The sequence below is a fragment of the Mytilus californianus genome, unplaced genomic scaffold (genome assembly GCF_021869535.1).
Source record: "Mytilus californianus isolate M0D057914Y unplaced genomic scaffold, xbMytCali1.0.p SCAF_4, whole genome shotgun sequence".
NCBI classification, from domain to species: Eukaryota; Metazoa; Mollusca; class Bivalvia; order Mytilida; family Mytilidae; genus Mytilus; species Mytilus californianus.
In genome coordinates, this window is record NW_026262690.1 from 40,899,468 (window position 1) to 40,919,467 (window position 20,000).

Here is a 20,000-nt window from a genome sequence, read left to right on the forward strand (position 1 = left end):
TAAGTTATCATTGTTTACAATTATCTAAACTGGTTTTTAGTATATACCTATCAGTTGCACCTGGACTACAGAAATGACGTTCTAGTAGGTATTGTACAGCTTCCACTTGGCATTCACAAGCAGCTAAATGAAGAGCACTGCGCTGGTCATAATCAACATCATGCATTTCTACGTATGTCTCGTGCGCTATGCTAAATTAAATAAAACCAAATATATCATTTTGACTGTATATCTAACATGAGCGATAAACAAATCAAACGGATCAAAGTAAAATATCATAGTTTTATAAGATTATATATCGGTGTTGAAATACAAATTACGTTTCGCTCTGCTGCGTTTAGTTATCTGCAACTACTCCTCTTGAACTTAGAAAATTACTTGAGTATAAAGACGGTTCAGCATTATATTTTATTGTTGATTTGGTATGGATCTTCTTATTATAGAATGAATGCAGATAATTCCACATCGGCTATTTCATATAAGATAGAACCACAAATCCGACTTTACATAAAAGTTATTAATTCTTAATTTATTGGGTTCATCAGCTCTTTAACGTTTGTAATAGTTATGGATTTTCAAATGTTTTCTCCTCAAGCATCAATGAGGAGCTATTAATTGTCGAAATGTGTATCTGGTGCATTAAAATCTGTATCGTTATATAATATTACTACCTCTGGGTCGATATCTTTGCTCGTGGACTGTAAGACCCTGAAATGTTTACCAGCCCAGTAGTCAGTACTACTGTACCGGCATGAAAATACAGATATGTTTTTCAAATGAAATTTGCTTACATAATATATTCGAAATCGTTTTGAATTATGAAATGTATCTACCTCATGCATGGCTCTGATTCAATGTCCGGTATTCGATTGACATTTTTTTTCCTTTTTGATTTTATAAGCTCTTTAGTATTTGTAATAGACTTTTGGATTTTCAAATATTTCGGCCACGATTGTCTTTGGAGAGACCATAATGACATTAATTGTCAAAAAAAATATCGAGTGCATTAAAAAAAGGGAAATACAACTGTTTGCCCTTCAGATTCAAGTGATGATGTCCTGATTTTAAGTGTACAGAAAAATTAGCAGGTAATATGAAGGATCAGTGTCGTTACATTCGATAATTTTCTTACGAAATTTAGGCCGTTTACAGTACATACCAAAGAGAATACATTAAAACTCTTACCGTCGTAAATCATCAATGTTCCCATCTTTAGCGGCATTCAGGAGTTCAAATATTTTCACCTCATATTCCTCATTATATATGTTGCGATCCTACAAGATATCAATTAATTCCTAATTAGTTTCAACTTACTGTATTTTTTCACTGTTTCTAACAAGTAATAAGTATCTCAATTTCTTTTAGTATTAAGATATCTACGTTTATATAGATATACGAGTCTTTTATCTAAATAGTATATTGTGTTTTATTTCAAATTTCTGAATACCTTATTACAGGCAAATGTAATGGCAGATGCAATAGGTAACACAGATCAAAATCTGCAGTACTTAATTGAAAAATTCTATTGTATCAAATCCCAAAATCTGTTGTACACGGTAATTTTATATAAATTACTATTGGAACATAGATCTTCTTGTATCTGTCGTACCGATAGCAGAAGTAAAGGTTGTGCTTTTGATATATTAACCGCTGGTACATTATTCCCGTGTCACTTGGAATTTAACTAGGATAAATTGAATATCTTTCAAAATTTAGATTTAAAACCATTTCTGTATAAAATTTCAGCTAATTCATTAACCGTGTTTTCTTTTATATGGAATGAACGTTTTATCAGTCACTGAATTGAAATGTTCACTTTGGTCAGATAAACAAAGTGAACTTGTAAATTTACTGATTTCCTTTTAAGAATGCACTTAGTAAAATGCATGTTACTGACATAACAGTCAATATTCTTAGTTCATGGTTTGTGCAATAAGAATTAACAAGTTATCTTCATTAAAGTGAGAACGAGTTATAACACAATTAACTTGAAATAATGTAGTTACCACACCTTTTGTATTTTATAGTAGAAAATCATGCTAATAGCAAACATGCAACCTGAAAAAATAATTTTCTAAATTAAAAAAAAATAATCTTTAAACCTTTGTCCATAAGTAGGCATTAAGTTCTGTTTTCCATTTTTAAGGACATATGTAAAATATTATGAATTTTATTTGCGATTCCGAAATTCCAAACTTTTAATTTGTGACATTGTCGTCAGCAATGAAATTATAACTTATCATCTTGTTATAACGAATTACTGTGACAAATAAGTACGAATTGCGAAAACTAGAATCAGAAGGCATTAGATCTAAAATTTATGATTATGAATTTAAAATCTTAGGTACTAATTTCAAATAAAAATAATATGAACTATTTATTTTAACAGATCTTATTGAGTGTCTTTAATATTAATTTAGAACATGAATGATAACTGAATTGTCGGAGAAATATCTACATAAAGATCTTAAGCATATGTCATCCCATTTGAGTATTATTCGTAATTCACATTCTTTATACAGTTTTTGTTTAATGAAAGAGTCATTGACATCGATAGCAAGCTGGAATGCAACTTTATTTCAATACTAATTCTTAATTAAAATATTGGTTGATTTTAAAAGAATTTATGTCTAATAACATAAAATAAATTAATCACAATTTGGAACTTGGCGACGGGCGAACTCTTTTTAATATAGTTTATTTCCGCGTAAGTTTTAATATATATTATTTTTGAAAATACATTTAAAGAGTAAATCATTCATATAATATCTATTGATTTTACCAAGCACTGGCACCACGAACATAGCCATCAAGGTGATTTTGTAATCCACATGTATCTTCTCAAAGTATATCAAAGTGCTTAAAACTACAAAAAAGTGTAAGTAAGTTACGAACAGTACACATGATGCTATACCATTTTGCATATCAGGATCCATAGTTTTTGTTTACGGTGTAATTAACAAATGTTGATGTGTTTGAAAGTAAAGTTTCTTGTGTAAATAAAGATAACACTTATTTCGTGCGTCCGAAGCTCTTTTCTGTGCCCCTCTTCTTGTCGACTTGTTCCTTTATTCATATGAGGCTGACTTCATACAGGAACTTCTTAGGAAGAAAGAAAAGAAGTTAGCAGTATCCTTTAACTTTAATTTCCGCTATATAGATGATGTTCTCACACTAAAAAATTCAAAATTTGGTGACTATGTTGAACGAGTCTATCCCATCGAACTTGAGATAAGGGACACAACAGATGCCTAATATCTTGACTTACATCTAGAAATTGACAATGAGAGTCAATTGAAAACAAAACTTTATGACAACAGAGATGATTTCAGCTTCCCAATTGTGAACTTTCCATTTCTATGTAGCAACATTCCAGCAGCGCCTGCATACGGATTATATCTCTCCCAGTTGATTCGATATTATTAGGCTTGTATTTCCTATCATGATTTCCTTGGTAGAGGGTTGCTGCTCACAAGGAAGCTATTAAACCAAGAGTTCCAAGTGGTGAAGTTTAAGTCATCCCTTCGTAAGTTTTACGGACGCCATCACGAGTTGGTTGACCGTTATGGAATATCCGTTTCACAGATAATAACGGATATGTTCATAAAGTTGTAACTACAATCCCGTACCCTTTTCCCCGATTGTGACCTACCGAATTAGACTAATTACCGGGTTTGTAATAACATGAGCAACACGAAAGTGCCACATGTGGAGCAGGATATGCTTATCTTTCGGAGCACCTGCGATCACCCCCAGTTTTTGGTGGGGTTCGTGTTGCTCAGTCTTTAGTTTTCTATGTTGTGTTTGTGTACTATTGTTTGTCTATTGGTCTTTTTCTTTTTTAGCCATGGCGTTGTCTGTTTATTTTCGACATATGAGTTTGAATGTCCCTCTGGCATCTTTCGCCACTCTTGTTCTAGATGAAGGAGCGTTCAAACCGAAACATTTGAAAACCAGGGACGTATATACAGTAAAATCTTAAGTAGGTAAATGACGTAAAGGAACTAAAAAGAAATAGCTAAATTCGTCTTAGATCAACTTTGCTTCAGATAGTTTGAACCTTAGTTTTTAGTAATTTCATCATTTATCACCGATAAGGTTTTTTTTTTAATTTGTTATATACCATGTCAGTACTGAACCAATACACTGTGTGTACCATGTGATGTTCAGTAGAAGCTTTAAAATCAATCTTTGTTCAGACATTTAAGACATTAATCGTTTCCTATATTTTTAATTTGTTGCATAATGGGAAACGTTGAATTTGATTCTCATATATTATTTTATTGGGGATTTTTAGAATTATCAATTGCAGTTTAATGAAATATTCATATTTGAAATACAACACAATCCTCAAAATTATCACAAGGTATGGCCATACAAGAATTTTATGATGTTTTCAATAAGTTATACTGCCCCAATTCCTTAATGGATTATTTTTTTCGAGGCTTCAACCTCGAAGAGACACCGGGTTATAGAAATTGTAAACGTTTTTTTACGGCTTATCGTTTTGATACCCTTTACCCCTTCTCCTCAAGTGGTGTCCACGGTTGTGTGGGATTTATGAAAAAAGTTAAAAAAATCAAGTTACAAAGTTGACGTTATATACAAAACCCTTTAATGAGTGAGCGCCAAACTATCCTCACGTTATAGAACTATAGCACACACAATTTGAGGGATCCGTAAGTGGCCTCTTGCAACGGTCATTAAGAGAAATCACAATAGATTACCAATTAATGCATTTATCCTGGTATCTGAAGATGTTAGACCGCAAAAATGTGTCTCTTGCGAGTTGAGATACATGCACATCGTATCAGTCAACCGATTCATGCTGGTGAACATAAAACTGGTGTGATTTATTTTTCAGTCGTTCTTCCTCATGACACTGCTTGATAAGTTTTTGCGTCGCATCCCTGTTGATAGTCTTTATAAAGTGAACGTGAACGTACGTAACGAATCAATTGGCGTTATTTTATTTTTTAAGGTTGCACTTCTGTAAATATAGACAATACAATTTCCTTAAGAACTCCCTTTGCGGCTAAAACTGTGCAACTTTTACTATGAAGTTTTGAAAATATTATATCCTAGAACGGAAAGTTGATATGCACTACTATTTTATTCAAAGGTCAAAACATAAGGCTGTGTGGCATATTTTCAACATGTATATGCTCCGAACTTCTAGGAGTTTAAACTTATACTAAAATTATGTACTACCCCTACCTTCACTTTGGGCCTTCCTCAGAATTCAATATTCGCCGCTACCATGTGTTTTTATACTGATAACATTCCCAAGTTATGTCTCTATGAGATGAAACATAGAGATCATATCTAGGAATCAGTAGGTAAACAAAACAAAAAAAAAAAACAAAAAAAAACTGAATATTATATATCTCCCCAAAAGAGGCGTGGCTTGTGAAACAGCTGTATTTACAAAGTGCAACCTATACTAACATTTATTCAAATAGAAAACTCTTGAAAAACACTTATTCTCACAACAATTCTTATTTATCAGAATTATAGCCTTAAAGAAATCACTGCATACATTCTAACTTTTCTTTTACAGTACATTTTGTACCCCCATCCCTGTTTCAATTTTTAAAGAATTTGAAAACAAGACTTTAATTATTGTCAGCTTACCCTATGTGCATGTTTTCTGACATGATATACCTAGAACCTGTTTGGAACTATTCTGATAACAAATTGAAAGCATTTCAGAATACTATAAATGTAAAGATTAGTAGTTGATCATTCCAACATTCAAGATTATATAAAGTATCCAATCCTGCCTCTGTCTCCAGTCCACATCTTACTGTATGCCTATTTGACAATAAAAGTTCACAATTTCTGCCTCAAATGGTCAGTTTAGAAATCTTGTCACAACAATATCATCTCTAACCATATATCTAACATAATTTAGCTAATATATGAACTAGAAGTGTTAAAACAAAGCTATATTTGCAAAAGTTGTATGTATGAAGTTACCAGTCTGATGTATGAATTCACTTAAAGTTTTATAGAACTGACTGCTAACATTTGTTTTTTGCATAACTTCCAAGCACAGTTATTGTTTTCTATACAAAAGACCTTTAAAGTAATAAAATCTTAGCATTTACAGGTTAAATTATCTGTTTTGTGAACCAGGGGGTTGGCATTTTTCTCTGTTTTTTGCCACTGGGGCCTAAAATTTGCTAAATTATTCTGCTGCTTCTGTGAATATGGAATATTTAGTACATATCTAGAAAAAATCACACTATTGTTAGTTTTATTGAGGTATTTTTTAATTCCTTGCTTGCAGCACAGAATTTTCTCAATCTTCATGAAATATTTATTAAACTTTAAATTAGAGTTAATTTCATTAAAATCTCTGAGATAAACCAGATTTGGTTAAATTCTATGTGTTCGCTTTTTTCACCCAATATTGTTTGCACTTCTGTAAATATAGACATTGCAATTTCCCATAGGAACCCCCTTTACGGCTAAAACTATGCCACTTTTACTATGAAGTTTCGTAAAAAATTATATCCTAGAACGGAAAGTTGATATGCACTACTATTTTATTCAAAGGTCAAAACATAGGGCTGTGCGGCACATTTTCAACATTTATATGCTCCGAACTTCTAGGAGTTTAAACTTATACTAAAATTCTGTATACACGATCTCCAATTTTAAAACGTCTATTACATACGCGCGTTTGCAATCCGACAACTCATTCGGGTCACTGGTGCTTATATTGAATATTTGCGCATGTGCAAACGGGTGAACAGGAAAATAAAAATGTTTACCTATTCTTCCGACTAGCAGGAACAATAGACACTCCGTACTAAAAGTAGCGCACGATCAACACTTTTATAACCCAATAAAATTACAAAAAGAAGCATTCTTTTTTTCAAATTACACTTGAATGTTACAATCATGTTATTACAAGTAATATAAAGCTTAACAACAATCAATCACACGATACTTTATTCATCCTCTTTTTTTGCATTAACTCCCACATTTATTCGTACCACCACCTACGTCAGGACACTACCTTCAGATTTCAAGTAAATCAAAGGTTCGGAAGAATATTTTTTATATGTAATACAATCAATAAATATGATTAAGTGTGTAACGAAGGAAATAAACATTTTTTTGTAAATTCTTTGAAATGTACAATTCATCAAGTGTGTGATCCTGATTTTAAGTAAAAGTAAATTCTAATATAAAAAGAAGTATAAGACAAGAAAAAAACTACAATCATACCATAATTGCCTAAAAGCACTAAGGCAAGGAAAAATAAATATATGTATTTTCGTCTTCGTCCTGTGTACCTGTGTCGTCTCAGGATATACCAAACACCTAAACAAATTAAGGGTAACCGTTATTAAAATGTTTCTGCTTTTTCCATTACAATATTTTTTTAAAACGAGTAACACATACGATATAATTAAGGTTAAACATTAAATGTGCATTAAGAATTAAATCAATGGAGGAACCACTAACTTAAAAGCATTTATGTATTTAATATATATTTTTGCACTTTTCGATAGCCGCCAAATTATATCATACCGAATTTATTTAAAATCTCAAATATGATTTTGTAAATACTAAAACTGAATTTAGAACTACAAAAGTTCCATCGAAAACAATACACAATGCCTAACATATTTATCAAGTATCAATATTTCGTGTGTATGACTGAATGCCATATAATTACTATCGACATGACCCGGGAACACTGTCTAGGAAGATGTTTCACCGTTATAATAATGAAATTGATATAATATAATTCTTGTATGATTTGAATATTAGGGAATACGTTTATTTGATTGGTCGAGAGGGCTTCCGGAAGTGGCTCTTAACGTTATTTTTTTTTCGATAGACAACGTTGACCGAACTACTTTCTGTAATCAATGTAAACAAGATGGCGGCGATAATAACTCAAACCGGCTCGACGTTAAAAATATTTATTTTAACCTCCCGTTCATCGCTAAATTAAATTATAAACACAAAACTGAACGATAATATAATATTTTTGTAGTTTATTATTTTTCAGATTGCAAATTTCATTGAGTACATTTGTTTGCGTTAATAAAAAAATATTAATACGCCAGGCCAGTTCAATGACACAAATATACAATTTGCGTGTGATAGAGGTTACTTGTGGGAAAATTAAATTCCTTATCTCCAATTTTGAAGAATTACTAGAAAAAAAAACCCGCGGCTTGAAGACTTCTTGAAATGTTTATGGTGACACACAGCTTGGGTTCGTATTTTTCAAACTGTTTTTATGCACTGATGCATTATGTTGATAGTTTTGATTAGTTTGTCAGTTCTTCTTCCATAGGGGGGTTTGCATTTCAAATTAGTAGCTTCTTTCTCGGTGTTACACAGGTGCTCCTAGAACGGAGGAAATAACTCAGAGAAGAAGACGACAACCTAGAACACTGATGATTAAAACATTCCTCAGTGGTGCTAGTTTGTAGCATTTCTTTTTCTTTTCAAGTTCTGTCTCTGTGTGATACGGGTGCTCCAAGAACGGAGGAAATAACTAAGAGAAGACAATCTAAAACTCTCTGATGATTTAAAACATTTCTTCAGTGGTGCAAGTTTGTAGTATTATTTTTCGAGTGGTGCGAGTTCTGTCTCTGTGTGACACGGGTGCTCCGAGAAAGGAGGAATTTACTAAGAGAAGAAGAAAACAATCTAATGATTAAACACAGTCTCGTGTGTTATTTTGTTATGTTCCTTTTTTTTGAGTGGTGCTAGTTTGATAAAGTAATACAGCTGTAATAATTAGTGAGAGTGTTTGAGTGGTGCGAGTTGGCCGTGGGCCGAGTTGTCATAAATTCAAGGGAAAACGGTAGTATTTATTCTGCCATAGGCGACAATACTAACATTTTCTATAATAAAAACCTGGACAAAACAGTTATGTGTGGTGTTAATACTTTATCATTCTGTTTTAAAAATTGAAGTCAAATAGTATCATGACCAACTTCCAACGTAGCTTGTTTATGTTATTCATGCCCACCGTCATTTTACAACAAATTTATGAAATTTTGGAAGTCTTTTCGAATAATTCTCTAGAAAATATTTTAATTCGTTTCCAAATTTCTATTGTAAATATACACACTGCAGTTATTCATAGATAAATAAAAAAATATATTGTACCCTTAAATCCTATCACAGCGCTCCTAAGTTGACTTCCTTCACCTGCCTTGGGTACACAAAAGGCCAACCTAAAGCCGGGAAAATGTAATACTACTTTTTTCCCTCAAGACAAATTGAACACAAAACCTTTTCCCCCTGCTTACAAAACGTAGACGGTAAGGAACCAGGTACGAAACTTTATTTGGGGTTTGATTAATTAAGCTGCGCTAATTAAAGCAATTACTATATGAAGTTATAAAGTACATTACATACACTAACTTTTTTATAATAATATAATACTTCAGACGATCGTCGGCATCGGAGACAAACCAGCTAAAAATTTTGGTCTACAAATTTAATAGTACAGATAAGGATTTAATGTATTTTAAAGGACTTTAATTTGTTTGTTAGTGGATTGGTCCATTTTATACACCAATAAATTCCTTTAAAAAGGCGTTCAATCCTATAAAGTTTTTTTTGTTTTTGCGCGTCGAATCATTCAACGAAATCTGTTTTGCTGCGGCTGTCCTCCCTACTTTCACTTTTTCAGCCGACATTCGTTTTAATCACTGTACACTCTGTACATTTCCAAAACTTTATTTCTATCTTTTTTCAAGGAAATGTCTCCCTGTTTATATCGAAATGGCAACAAACAAATGAACAACATAATAGAATGAGATGAGTTTGTCGTAGAACAAAATTATCCATGAATTTAAAAAAATGAATAAAGCATTATAACATACTATGGCAATATTACAATTTTAATGGCCAATGTTCTTCAACTTCGTGACTTCTTCACATCCAAACTGTGTTATATGAGCACCAGTGATAAGTCTTCAACAATGAGCAAAAACCCATACCGCATAGTCAGCTATAAAAGGTCCCGAAATGACAAATGTAAAACAATTCAAACGAGAAAACTAACGGCCTAATTTATGTACAAAATAACGAACGAAAAACAAATTTGTAACACAGCAACAAACAACAACCACTGAATTACAGGCTCCTGACTTGGGAAAGGCACATACAGAATGCAGTGGGGTTAAACATGTTAGAGGGTGCCCAACCCTCCCCCTAACCTGGGAGTGTGATGTAACAGTACAACATAAGGACACACTATAAAAATCAGTTAAAAAAGGTTTAATTCATCAGATGGATACAAATAGAAATACATCTAACAAAAACACAGGGTGGACGTGACCGGATACTTGTAAATTCCAACAATAAAAAGGACACTAAGTACATATCTGAGAGTACTCGCAGTTACTGGCTGCTAGTTCAAAGCCAATAACAACTAATAAAATAAATCATGCATCGAAGACTTAATTATCAACAGTACACATCAAACATCTATTGGATTTAGTGTAAAGACGTCATAAACAATCAGAGAAAAACATGACCTTGTGCATTGCCAAGAGACAGGTATCGACAGATTGTAGAGCCATGAGTGTGCATATGTATATATAACAATAATATTTAGTTTGCTTTTAATTTAATGATAACAGAATCAATATTAATACCAATAAAAACTATAAGATCTAATTACAGTGTTGAATTGGTAAACTTTTAGAATAAGTTTATTTAAATGATCGATAAGTTTATCCGGATCGTTTCTAAATAAAAAGAGACAAAGAATATGAAAAGAAAAAGAAATCAAACCATGCTACTGATATTAAAATATTTAAACAACTGAAACAAACCATCCAAAGAAAATCAAGACAAGCCCATTGGAAATATATAGAAGACATAATAACTCCAGAAGATAATGAGGACATCTGTTTACCAACCAAAAGATTCTGGACCTATATCAAACACAATAAAAGTGATACAAATGGATAAGCACCACTTAGAAGAAATGGGAAATTAGAAACTGATACAATAAAAAAAGCAAGTATATTAAATGATCCAATCGGTTTTCTCCGCTGCATGTACCATCAGTTAAAGAGATTTTGAAAAGAAAAAAACTCATGACAGATCTACCAGAAAACTAACCAAACAGCGAACAAATAATCATCACTAATAATGGAGTGGAAAACAACTGAAAAATCTAAAACCACACAAGGCTGCTGTACCAGACAACATAAAACCAATGATACTGAAAGACTAGCCAGTGAAATTGCTCCGATCTTAATCATTATTCACAATTTTTCAATGGAGAAAGGAAAGATACCCGATGACTGGCGAACTGCAAACGTCACTCCGGCATATGAGAAAGGCTGGACATGCATACCAGCTAACTATAGGCCAATATACTTAAAATGTATCTGTTTCAAAATAATAGAACATATAGTCAACATTAACATCATGAAACATGCAGAGGTACAAAACACACTATACCCTCTACAGTATGGCTTCAGGAGTAAAAGATCATGTGAAACACAACTCCTTGACTGTATCGATGATATTACAAAAAATCTGGAAAACGGCAAAGAATCAGATCTGCTAAGACTGGACTTTTCAAAAAGTTTTGACAATTTGTCCCACAGTTTACTCCCCCATAAACTACACCATTATGGCATTCGAAGTTAAACAAACAACTGGATAAAGGAATTCTCACCAAGAGAACCCAAGTAAAAGTTGTTGAAGGCGAAACATCAGACAAAGTGAAAGCTGAATCCGGAGTACCACAGGGATCAGTCTTAGGACCTAGTCTCTTCTTTTTTACTTTAACGACCTACCAGAAGGCTTACACTCAACAGTGAGACTGTTTGCGGATAATCCTGTTGTCTATTTGACCATTTCCTCAGCCAACGACTGCCATAAACTCCAAGAAGACCAGGACAAACGTGGGAAAATTTGAAAAATGGAGTTCCACCTGAAATATGCAGAGTCCTCACATCAAAAATCAGAAAAATTCAAACAAGTGGGACAACAAACTCCACAGCCATTCTCTTGAGCATGAAACATTGATTAAATAACTAATGGTCATTCTTCATAAACTCCGACAAGGATTAAAACAAACTGCCTCCAGATATCGCAACATCAAAGTCTCTTGATATATTCAAGTTTCAAGTGACAAAAACCTTAAATTAAATCAACCCAACAATTGGTTTTAACAAGTTTATTAACCATCCGCTTGCAATTTGCTAAAATATTCATCATGTTGAATGTGGGCAATATTTGGAAGAAGAAGTAGAAGAAGAAGAAGAAGAAGAAGAAGAAGAAGAAGAAGAAGAAGAAAAAGAGGTAGCCCTCTCTAACTTTGTGTTCTATTTGGCCTTCCAACTGTTTATTTCCAGCGCCGCTTATGAACTAAATTATAACTTAAGTTGACGTCATTATGATCTTGCAACAAACTTTGTCTTTATATTCACAAAAGTCTAAGGGGAACTAGTCGAGCTTATTAGAACTTATAATATCTCGTTCAGGGTTATTAAGTTCCAATAAAAAAACGAACTGTAAAAAAGAATACATTCATGATTGCCAATGAGACAACTATCCGCCAAAGTTCAAATGAAGTGGATGAAAGCAGTTATAGGCCACCGTACGGCCTTCAAGAATGAGAAAAAAAAAACGTATAGTCGACTATAAAATGCCCCGACATGAAATATGAAATAACTCAATTGAGAAAACAAACGGTCTAATCGATAACAAACAAATTTACGAAAACAAATATGACAGACATGAACCAAAGGCAACTACTGAACTACAGGCTCCTGACTTTGAAAGGCACATACATAATGTGGCGGGCTCAAACTAGTTTGAAAACGCCAACCCTTCCCTAACCTGGGATAGTGGTGTAACAGTACAAAATAAGAACAAAGTATAAAAATCAGTTGAAAAGGACTTAACTCATCAGATCGATACAAAGCAGAAATAAGCCTCCCACCACGTCGGACACCACCATTATGAATTTCGGCTGTATATTTAGTTGTTATGCACTTATTATTTACTGCTATTAAAGTTGTCAATATTTTTTAAAATTTTTGATCGTATTATTCTAACAATTAAACAAATGAATCTGTTAACATTGCTATTAATCAAGCGTGGGTACATACAAAAACAAAGTATTCATTTACCCTGGTGAAACTAAATTTGCTGTAGAACCCTCGTTCAAAATTTAAAACCGTGGTAAGCTGTAGTTAACACAAATAGCACAGTATCACGCAAAAACAGGAGATAATCTAGTATGTAAATATCAATCAATCAGAGGAACAATATATAGCATAATAACTGACGATATTTTATACACATGGAAATGAGTTCCATGGAGCAGACAGTGAATTTGGTGAGTGTATGTAAGTATACTGATCTCTTTGTGACATGAAACTCTCGGATGGCTTACAGTATGTAAACTTTACAGATTCACATAAAATTAATTTGATATATGCGTATACTCACCAATAAAGCAGGAGAAGGAAAATATGGCCATCATAATAAATATAACATAAAAGTAAAAGCCGGTGTCCTGAATATATTCCAATTCTGAAAAAAAAAACCAATTTATTTAGATTGACATGTTTAAATGAAACTTGGGGTCAAAGTACTACAATAAGCCGGATAAATTACGCAAGGAATGAATTATAAAGTTAGAATACTTTGTTAGGTTTCCCTAATTTAAAAAAAATGGCGACATTTAACAACCATCGACCTTTTCGACATCATGATGCATTCCTTGCATTATGAGATATACAGAGCATGCGTTTGACGTCAATTTTCGTAAGTAATAACCTGACAAATTAAAATCTACTAAGGATTGACAGTTTGTAATTTATGAATAGTTAAGTAAATGTGCATACATACCATCGATCGATCGTTAGAAACGAAAAGGTAACTACTTTTTTCAGTTGATACATGTCCTTATTTGGATGATTCAAAGGAAATATGTTGTATAACATCTGCCGCAGGCAAACAAACAACGATATTTCAATTTTCAAACTTTCCTTCCTGGTGGAAAATAAATATTCAGCAGCTTTGTCAATCAATGCCACACTGTAAAAGCATTATTTGCAGGAGGACACATCAACGTCGCAGTCGACTGTACAAAGTGAACAAATGCATTGATAGTGGAGTGAACAATTTCATATAGAAAATGAATAAATGAGATAAATTGCAACTATAGTTTACCAATGTTAAAACGTTAACCAGTACATATGTAGTGTCAACAAGAGATATTTTAGTGTTCATACTCACCTTCCGTTTCTTTAAATGTAGATATATGTCGGAATGATAAAGTAACATTCTCACTAAAAAGAAGATACAAACAATGTTTAAATGTTTATTAGATGAAAAGTGAATGTTCACTATAATTCAAATTCTAGAAAGAAAAGAGTTTGTGTTACCTCTGACAATTTGCTTTGTTAACATGGGAAAAAAAAGAGGCGGAAGTTCCAAGAGGACATTTAAAAATCATAAGTCGAAGAGAAACTTACAGAGCCATGGCTATAACGGAAAACGACGAAAAGACTTACAAGCCGACAAAATACTACATAGAAAACTTAAGACTTAGCAACAAGAAACCCACCAAAATCTTTGAGTAGTCGCAGGTGCTCAAGAACGGGAAGCAGATCCTGCTGTACTAGTGACATCCGTCATGTTGCTTATGGTAAGTACAAATGATAAATATTATATTAAGGCATGCTGAGAAATCAATTGAACGCTTGAGACATACATTTTACTTAATTGCGCATTTTAGAAAGCGAATAGTATTCTGTTAGTTTGCTGGCTTTTATCAAGATATAATAATCAGAGCCGCCAAAATAACATATTTTCTAGTTTGCCGGCGCCGGCAAAATAGCCACTTCTTTATCAAATCGTACCAAATCGATGAAACATTTTCATTTTGTATTGAATCAATAACTGAGCTGCTTTCTTTAAATTTTTGTTTTATAAAGTTGTTATTTTAGCCATTTGTTACTCAGTGTAAGATGCAAGTAACATAAATTTGAAGATATTTTAGTTTTCTTCTGTTTTTACTTACTTCACTTTTTCTTCCATCTTGTTTTTTTACTCTACTCGACAAAACCTCCCCAAGAGGTAGGTAGAACTCGTCTCGGGTCAAAGGGTTAAATTGATGATATTTTAGAGAAACTCTACCCGTTCGATTTAAACTCTACCTACACGAGTAACCTGAGTTAATCAAATCAAAGTCGACCCTAAAGAGCTGTCGGCGAATTAGAGTACGGAAAGAAAATAATTCAATAGCAGTGCATTTCTGAAGAATTTAACGCAATAAAAGACTTTCTTTTTTTAAGAAAGTCTATCTTCACGTTTTTATAGTAAAGCTTTACCATTTGTGCTGCATCAGATGACTTTAATTCAATACCACTTATTATATTCATAGTAATAAAGTTGTGATTTCCGGTAAATTAATGTCTTTAAATCCATCTTCGTTGTTTTACTTTTATAAACATAAACAAAAGAAACGTCATAATAGTTACTTTTCGAGTTATAAACACATACCTATGGGTGGAACAGCTTCCGTCAGCATTTAATATACTACACTTTTCTATGCAGTTGTATCCTGAAAATAGACAAAGATATTTGACAATAAATGAAATGTATCTGATTCATGAACATAAAAAACAATGTTCTTTTTAAAAAGCTTCATCAATCTTATTTTGTTAAATATAATGAAAAATATGCTTTACATCTACAATACTTATTTTATTTTTAGTTAAGTTCTAATTTAAGAATGAAGTAAATTACAAAACAAGAAAATGAAATATTCATTACCTTCATCAAGTTCCATATTTAGGCCACATATCTTTTTATAGCAAAAGCAGTCTTGTAATTCAGACGGAGAACAACATACACCGCCATTCATTGCATAACCTGCCTTATAGTCACACTTGCATTTTCTGTCTGTACGATCAGTCCCAGGCTTACAAATTTCTTGTCCCTCGCCACTACATGTTGACTTTATTGATAAACATTCACTTATTTCATAGGACTTAACAGGCCAAAGCTGGAATCTATCATCTGGACAAGGGTCATAGTCTATAGGATTTCCAGTCGCATAACTATTAAATCTTGGATAATTACCTTCAATCATTTCAAAATCTATTACAAAAGCAGTCATAAAAACACTCCTATTCAAATAACAAAACAACTAACCTGATTCACAAACATCCAAATGCTTTAATTACTTCACAATATTTTCGTTGTTTTATCAATGGCGTGTTTGAACAAATAGTTCAGTAGTATATGGTTGTCAGTTGAATTTTTTATCTTCAATGAAATGCTTCTATTTTACTTCATTTCACTTTACTACAAAAGCTTTACTATTTAATAAACTCATCATAAATACCAGGATTACATTTTGTACGCATGACGCGCGCCTCGTCTACAAAAGACTCATAAGTGTCGCTCGAATAGAAAAAGCCAAAGCACAGAAACTCGGAATATTCAACATACATTGACCTTAAGCCGGTGGAGTGTTCAAACTGAATGACAATAACTCATCAAAGATACTAGGCTTATAATTTGATCGCCAAACGCGAATTTCGTCTACATAAGCCCCATCAGTTGCACATAAATCAAAACATTAGCAAAACCGAATCAAACACGAAGTTGAAGATCATTAATTAATAACCGAAAATTTCGAAAAGATGTGCAAATTTCGTCAAAAGCAATCCATACTAGGGGGTAAAAAACCTTAGTGTTTTGTGTATTGCAATATATAAGATATAGTTAACTAACAGAAGACATGATTGCAATGTGTCATTTTTATTTCATTTTGTCATTTACTAGTATCTGAAATCAAATTCGAAAGGTTGAATGGATATTTTGTGTTCATCTGTTTGATCGAGAAAAAGATTTGGGTCTCAGTTCTAAAGCAAAACATTTTTCAAAGGTATCGTTAGGCAGGCAGATGTTATAAGTATTGTTGTAACAAGTATTACCGAGAAAATTGATGACAAAAGACCGCTTTCTTAGTCGACTATTCTTATTTGTAGTTAATTAAAATAGCATCTGTGTTTTCGTTATGCTTACAGCTTCCACGAGTATATGTTCAGATAGATCTAAATTTTTCATCGGATTGATAACTTACTGCCATAAATTCGTTTCGTGAGAAAAAGGTGAATCCCAGTTTGTGTAGTTTTTGAATGTCGTATATTTTTTCTTTCTTTCATATTTGATTGTTGCTTTCATTCTAATTTAAGCATTCTGGGGAAATTCATAAAAAAAAAAAATGAAACCCGTTGAAATTATACCTTGAGGAAGTTGTTTATAGTCGGAACAAGCCTCTACTAATTCGAATTCTGAGTCAAATAAACAATGATACTTTTCAACTGGCGAGCAATTAACTAATTCCGATCTTGCTTGTCTTTCTTCAAATGTACGTGGACAGCGACCACCTCGTGTGCGGTTAACTATCCCGAGGAATTTTGCATTTATTGTTACCAATGGTACCTGCAACAAATAACTTGAATCAGACTTTTGATAAAAAAATTAGATATTGGTGCAAATATGCAAGATTGATAAAATTTGGTATGTTGAATAGCATACTATTTTACTTCGTCACATATTTACATAGTTTTTTATTTTCAGTTGCGAATCAGCTTTCAGAGTTCTCAACTGTACGCGGATAAATTTTCCGTAGATAACATCAACTGTACCAATTTTATTGCACCATGCAGATACGCATTTTGACAACTAATGTCTCGTCAGTGATGCTCAAGGACAAAATAATTGAAAATCCGAAACCAAATACAAACGGTGAAGAGCTGATAAAATTTAATACAAAAAGCATCACCAATATCAAAGTCTTGAAGTTGACCATCTAAAAATTGTCAAACTGAAGAAAAAGAAAATCTAATAATATGAATAAAAGTGGCGAATCAATTTAAAGGAAATAACACAAATTTAATATGTCATACACATAAAAAATAAAGTACTCCTTTTGTAATGACTATACAGGGTTAATGGCAAATATAACTAAAATAAACAAAAATGCATCTGGAGGACAGTGCATGGTCTTCTGCTATCTACACATGTCTCAACAATATGTCAAGTTATGAATCGCTCCTAGTATAGAAAAGTTGTGAATAAATCTAACAGAGATTATTAAAATCCATACTTTTATCAAAATAATATATCCGGTGATATGGTATGATAAAGATTTACCAATAAGAGAAATCGTTAACTGTTCTTATCATATATAACTGCAAAATTATCAATAAGAGAGAAAGAATACTCATTTATTTTTGAAAACATGAGATGAACATGCAATTAAAAAATGTTCTTTCAATGTAAAAATGTGATAACTCCTAGATGATTTACCGTTGAACATTGGAATATGAAATAACTTCATCAAAGAAAATGAACGTTAATAATGTTACTTACAACAAGGAATACAATAAAAACTTCCATCGTTTTGTAATCTTAAAAAGAAAAAAAAGCAGTTATGTTTTTTTTTACTTTACTTTAAGGTTTATAGTGCAATATTAGGTTGATAGACCAAATCGTTTCGTTTTAAACACGGGCAATTTTGCAACCATCAATATAAAACGTTTCTTTGTAGCTCGATGGTGCGATATATTTATGATATATAACACTGACTGTTTTACCTCATATAGTTCTAGTGTTCGACAATTGCAAGTTGGAGGTTTAGCTAGCTATAAAACCATATTTAATCCGTGAATTTCTTCGGAAATTGCCTGTATCAAGTCAGAATATGACTTTTGTTTCCCATTCGTTCAGTTGGCTGATATAGTCGAGCGTTTGATTTTGTCATATTTTAAAGACTTCCCCCTTTTTGAATTTATCCTGGAGTACGGTATTTGTGTTAATAATGTTTTTGCAATTTAATTCCTTTCCTATGTTTATGCTTAAAAACTCATATATCATAGTGGCAGCATAAATGGTTTTTTTTATTGGAGCAGGAATTACTTACATTTGACATTTGACATTCATGCTGAAGGCGAAAAATACAGTTGTTAAATTTGCACTCTTTTATGTGTAATCTTACGTATGAATGTTACAGGAAGACATGTAGTAACGACTAATCACTTGTTTCTATATCTTTATGATATGCATACTACTGTTTCCTACAGGAGGTTTTGTCGTGGTATGACGCCCTGCCCTTTTTATGAAAATAAAAAAAAATTGGCACCATGCCCCTTTTCCATCGTATTTTAGAACGCCCCTAGTCAAGTAAACGAAGAAATCAACAAACCCCTGCGAAGCATAGATAAACAAATGTGTCAAATTTGATATTTACAAAGTTTTTTTTGGATATATTCTGATTTGAGCCAAATCCATGTTGATTTTTCTTCTGTTTAGCGTGTTATGTAAGGTATAAGGGTTCCTACAAGTTGTAGCTACTACGCGTGCCAAGTTTTCTTGTTCGAAATACACTTTGGTTTACTCAATCATTTTCAAGACTACAAATTCGTTTATTTTTAAGACAATAGTGCACACGCTGACTTGTCTCGCCTGCTTTACTGGCCATTGATTTTATGTTGAAAGTCTTAAGGGTAAAGGTTTTACTACAAGTATCTAATAAACTTAATATTTTTAAAGATCTATCACAATGAGGTCAAGGTCAGATAAATCATGTCAGACAGACATGTTGCATGATTTTTTATAATTGATTGTTTTTAGCTTTTAACTAGCTGTCAGTAACTGCGAGTACTCTCAAATCGTACTTTCTTGTTTATTTGACCTGTTAATATTAATTGTAAATGTTTTTTGTTATTTAATATTATTCAGGGTTATATCTGGTCTATATACCAGCTTTTATACGGTCAATGGACAGAAAGTCACAGGACAAAAAGTCACAGGACATAATGTCACAAATTTGATAGGGCAAAAAGTCACGGGACATAATGTCACAAATTTGATAGGACAAAAAGTCACAGGACAAAAAGGCACAAATAATTTGCTGACAATTGTTTGATTATATAAGAGAAAGATCTTTAAATATTTTC

The 20,000-nt window shown here is 32.6% G+C and overlaps 1 protein-coding gene across 6 annotated transcripts in view; it reads right to left on the reverse strand.

The window, feature by feature from the left end:
• LOC127738039 (serine/threonine-protein phosphatase 6 regulatory ankyrin repeat subunit B-like) overlaps positions 1-20,000 on the reverse strand; it is an 88,359-nt gene that overhangs the window by 59,047 nt on the left and 9,312 nt on the right. For 5 of the 6 annotated variants that reach the window (XM_052249101.1, XM_052249103.1, XM_052249102.1 and 2 more), the window contains 11 exons: positions 18,415-18,452; positions 17,283-17,481; positions 15,802-16,110; positions 15,529-15,589; positions 14,260-14,312; positions 13,468-13,551; positions 7,240-7,335; positions 2,783-2,866; positions 2,012-2,058; positions 1,186-1,274; positions 48-191 (listed from right to left, as the gene is read on the reverse strand). In XM_052249101.1, the coding sequence (XP_052105061.1) occupies positions 48-191; positions 1,186-1,274; positions 2,012-2,058; positions 2,783-2,866; positions 7,240-7,335; positions 13,468-13,551; positions 14,260-14,312; positions 15,529-15,589; positions 15,802-16,110; positions 17,283-17,481; positions 18,415-18,441 (1,193 nt within the window). In that variant the 5' untranslated portion in view covers positions 18,442-18,452. The remainder of the gene's footprint in view (positions 1-47; positions 192-1,185; positions 1,275-2,011; positions 2,059-2,782; positions 2,867-7,239; positions 7,336-13,467; positions 13,552-14,259; positions 14,313-15,528; positions 15,590-15,801; positions 16,111-17,282; positions 17,482-18,414; positions 18,453-20,000) is intronic. The other variant, XM_052249105.1, reaches the window with a different exon arrangement.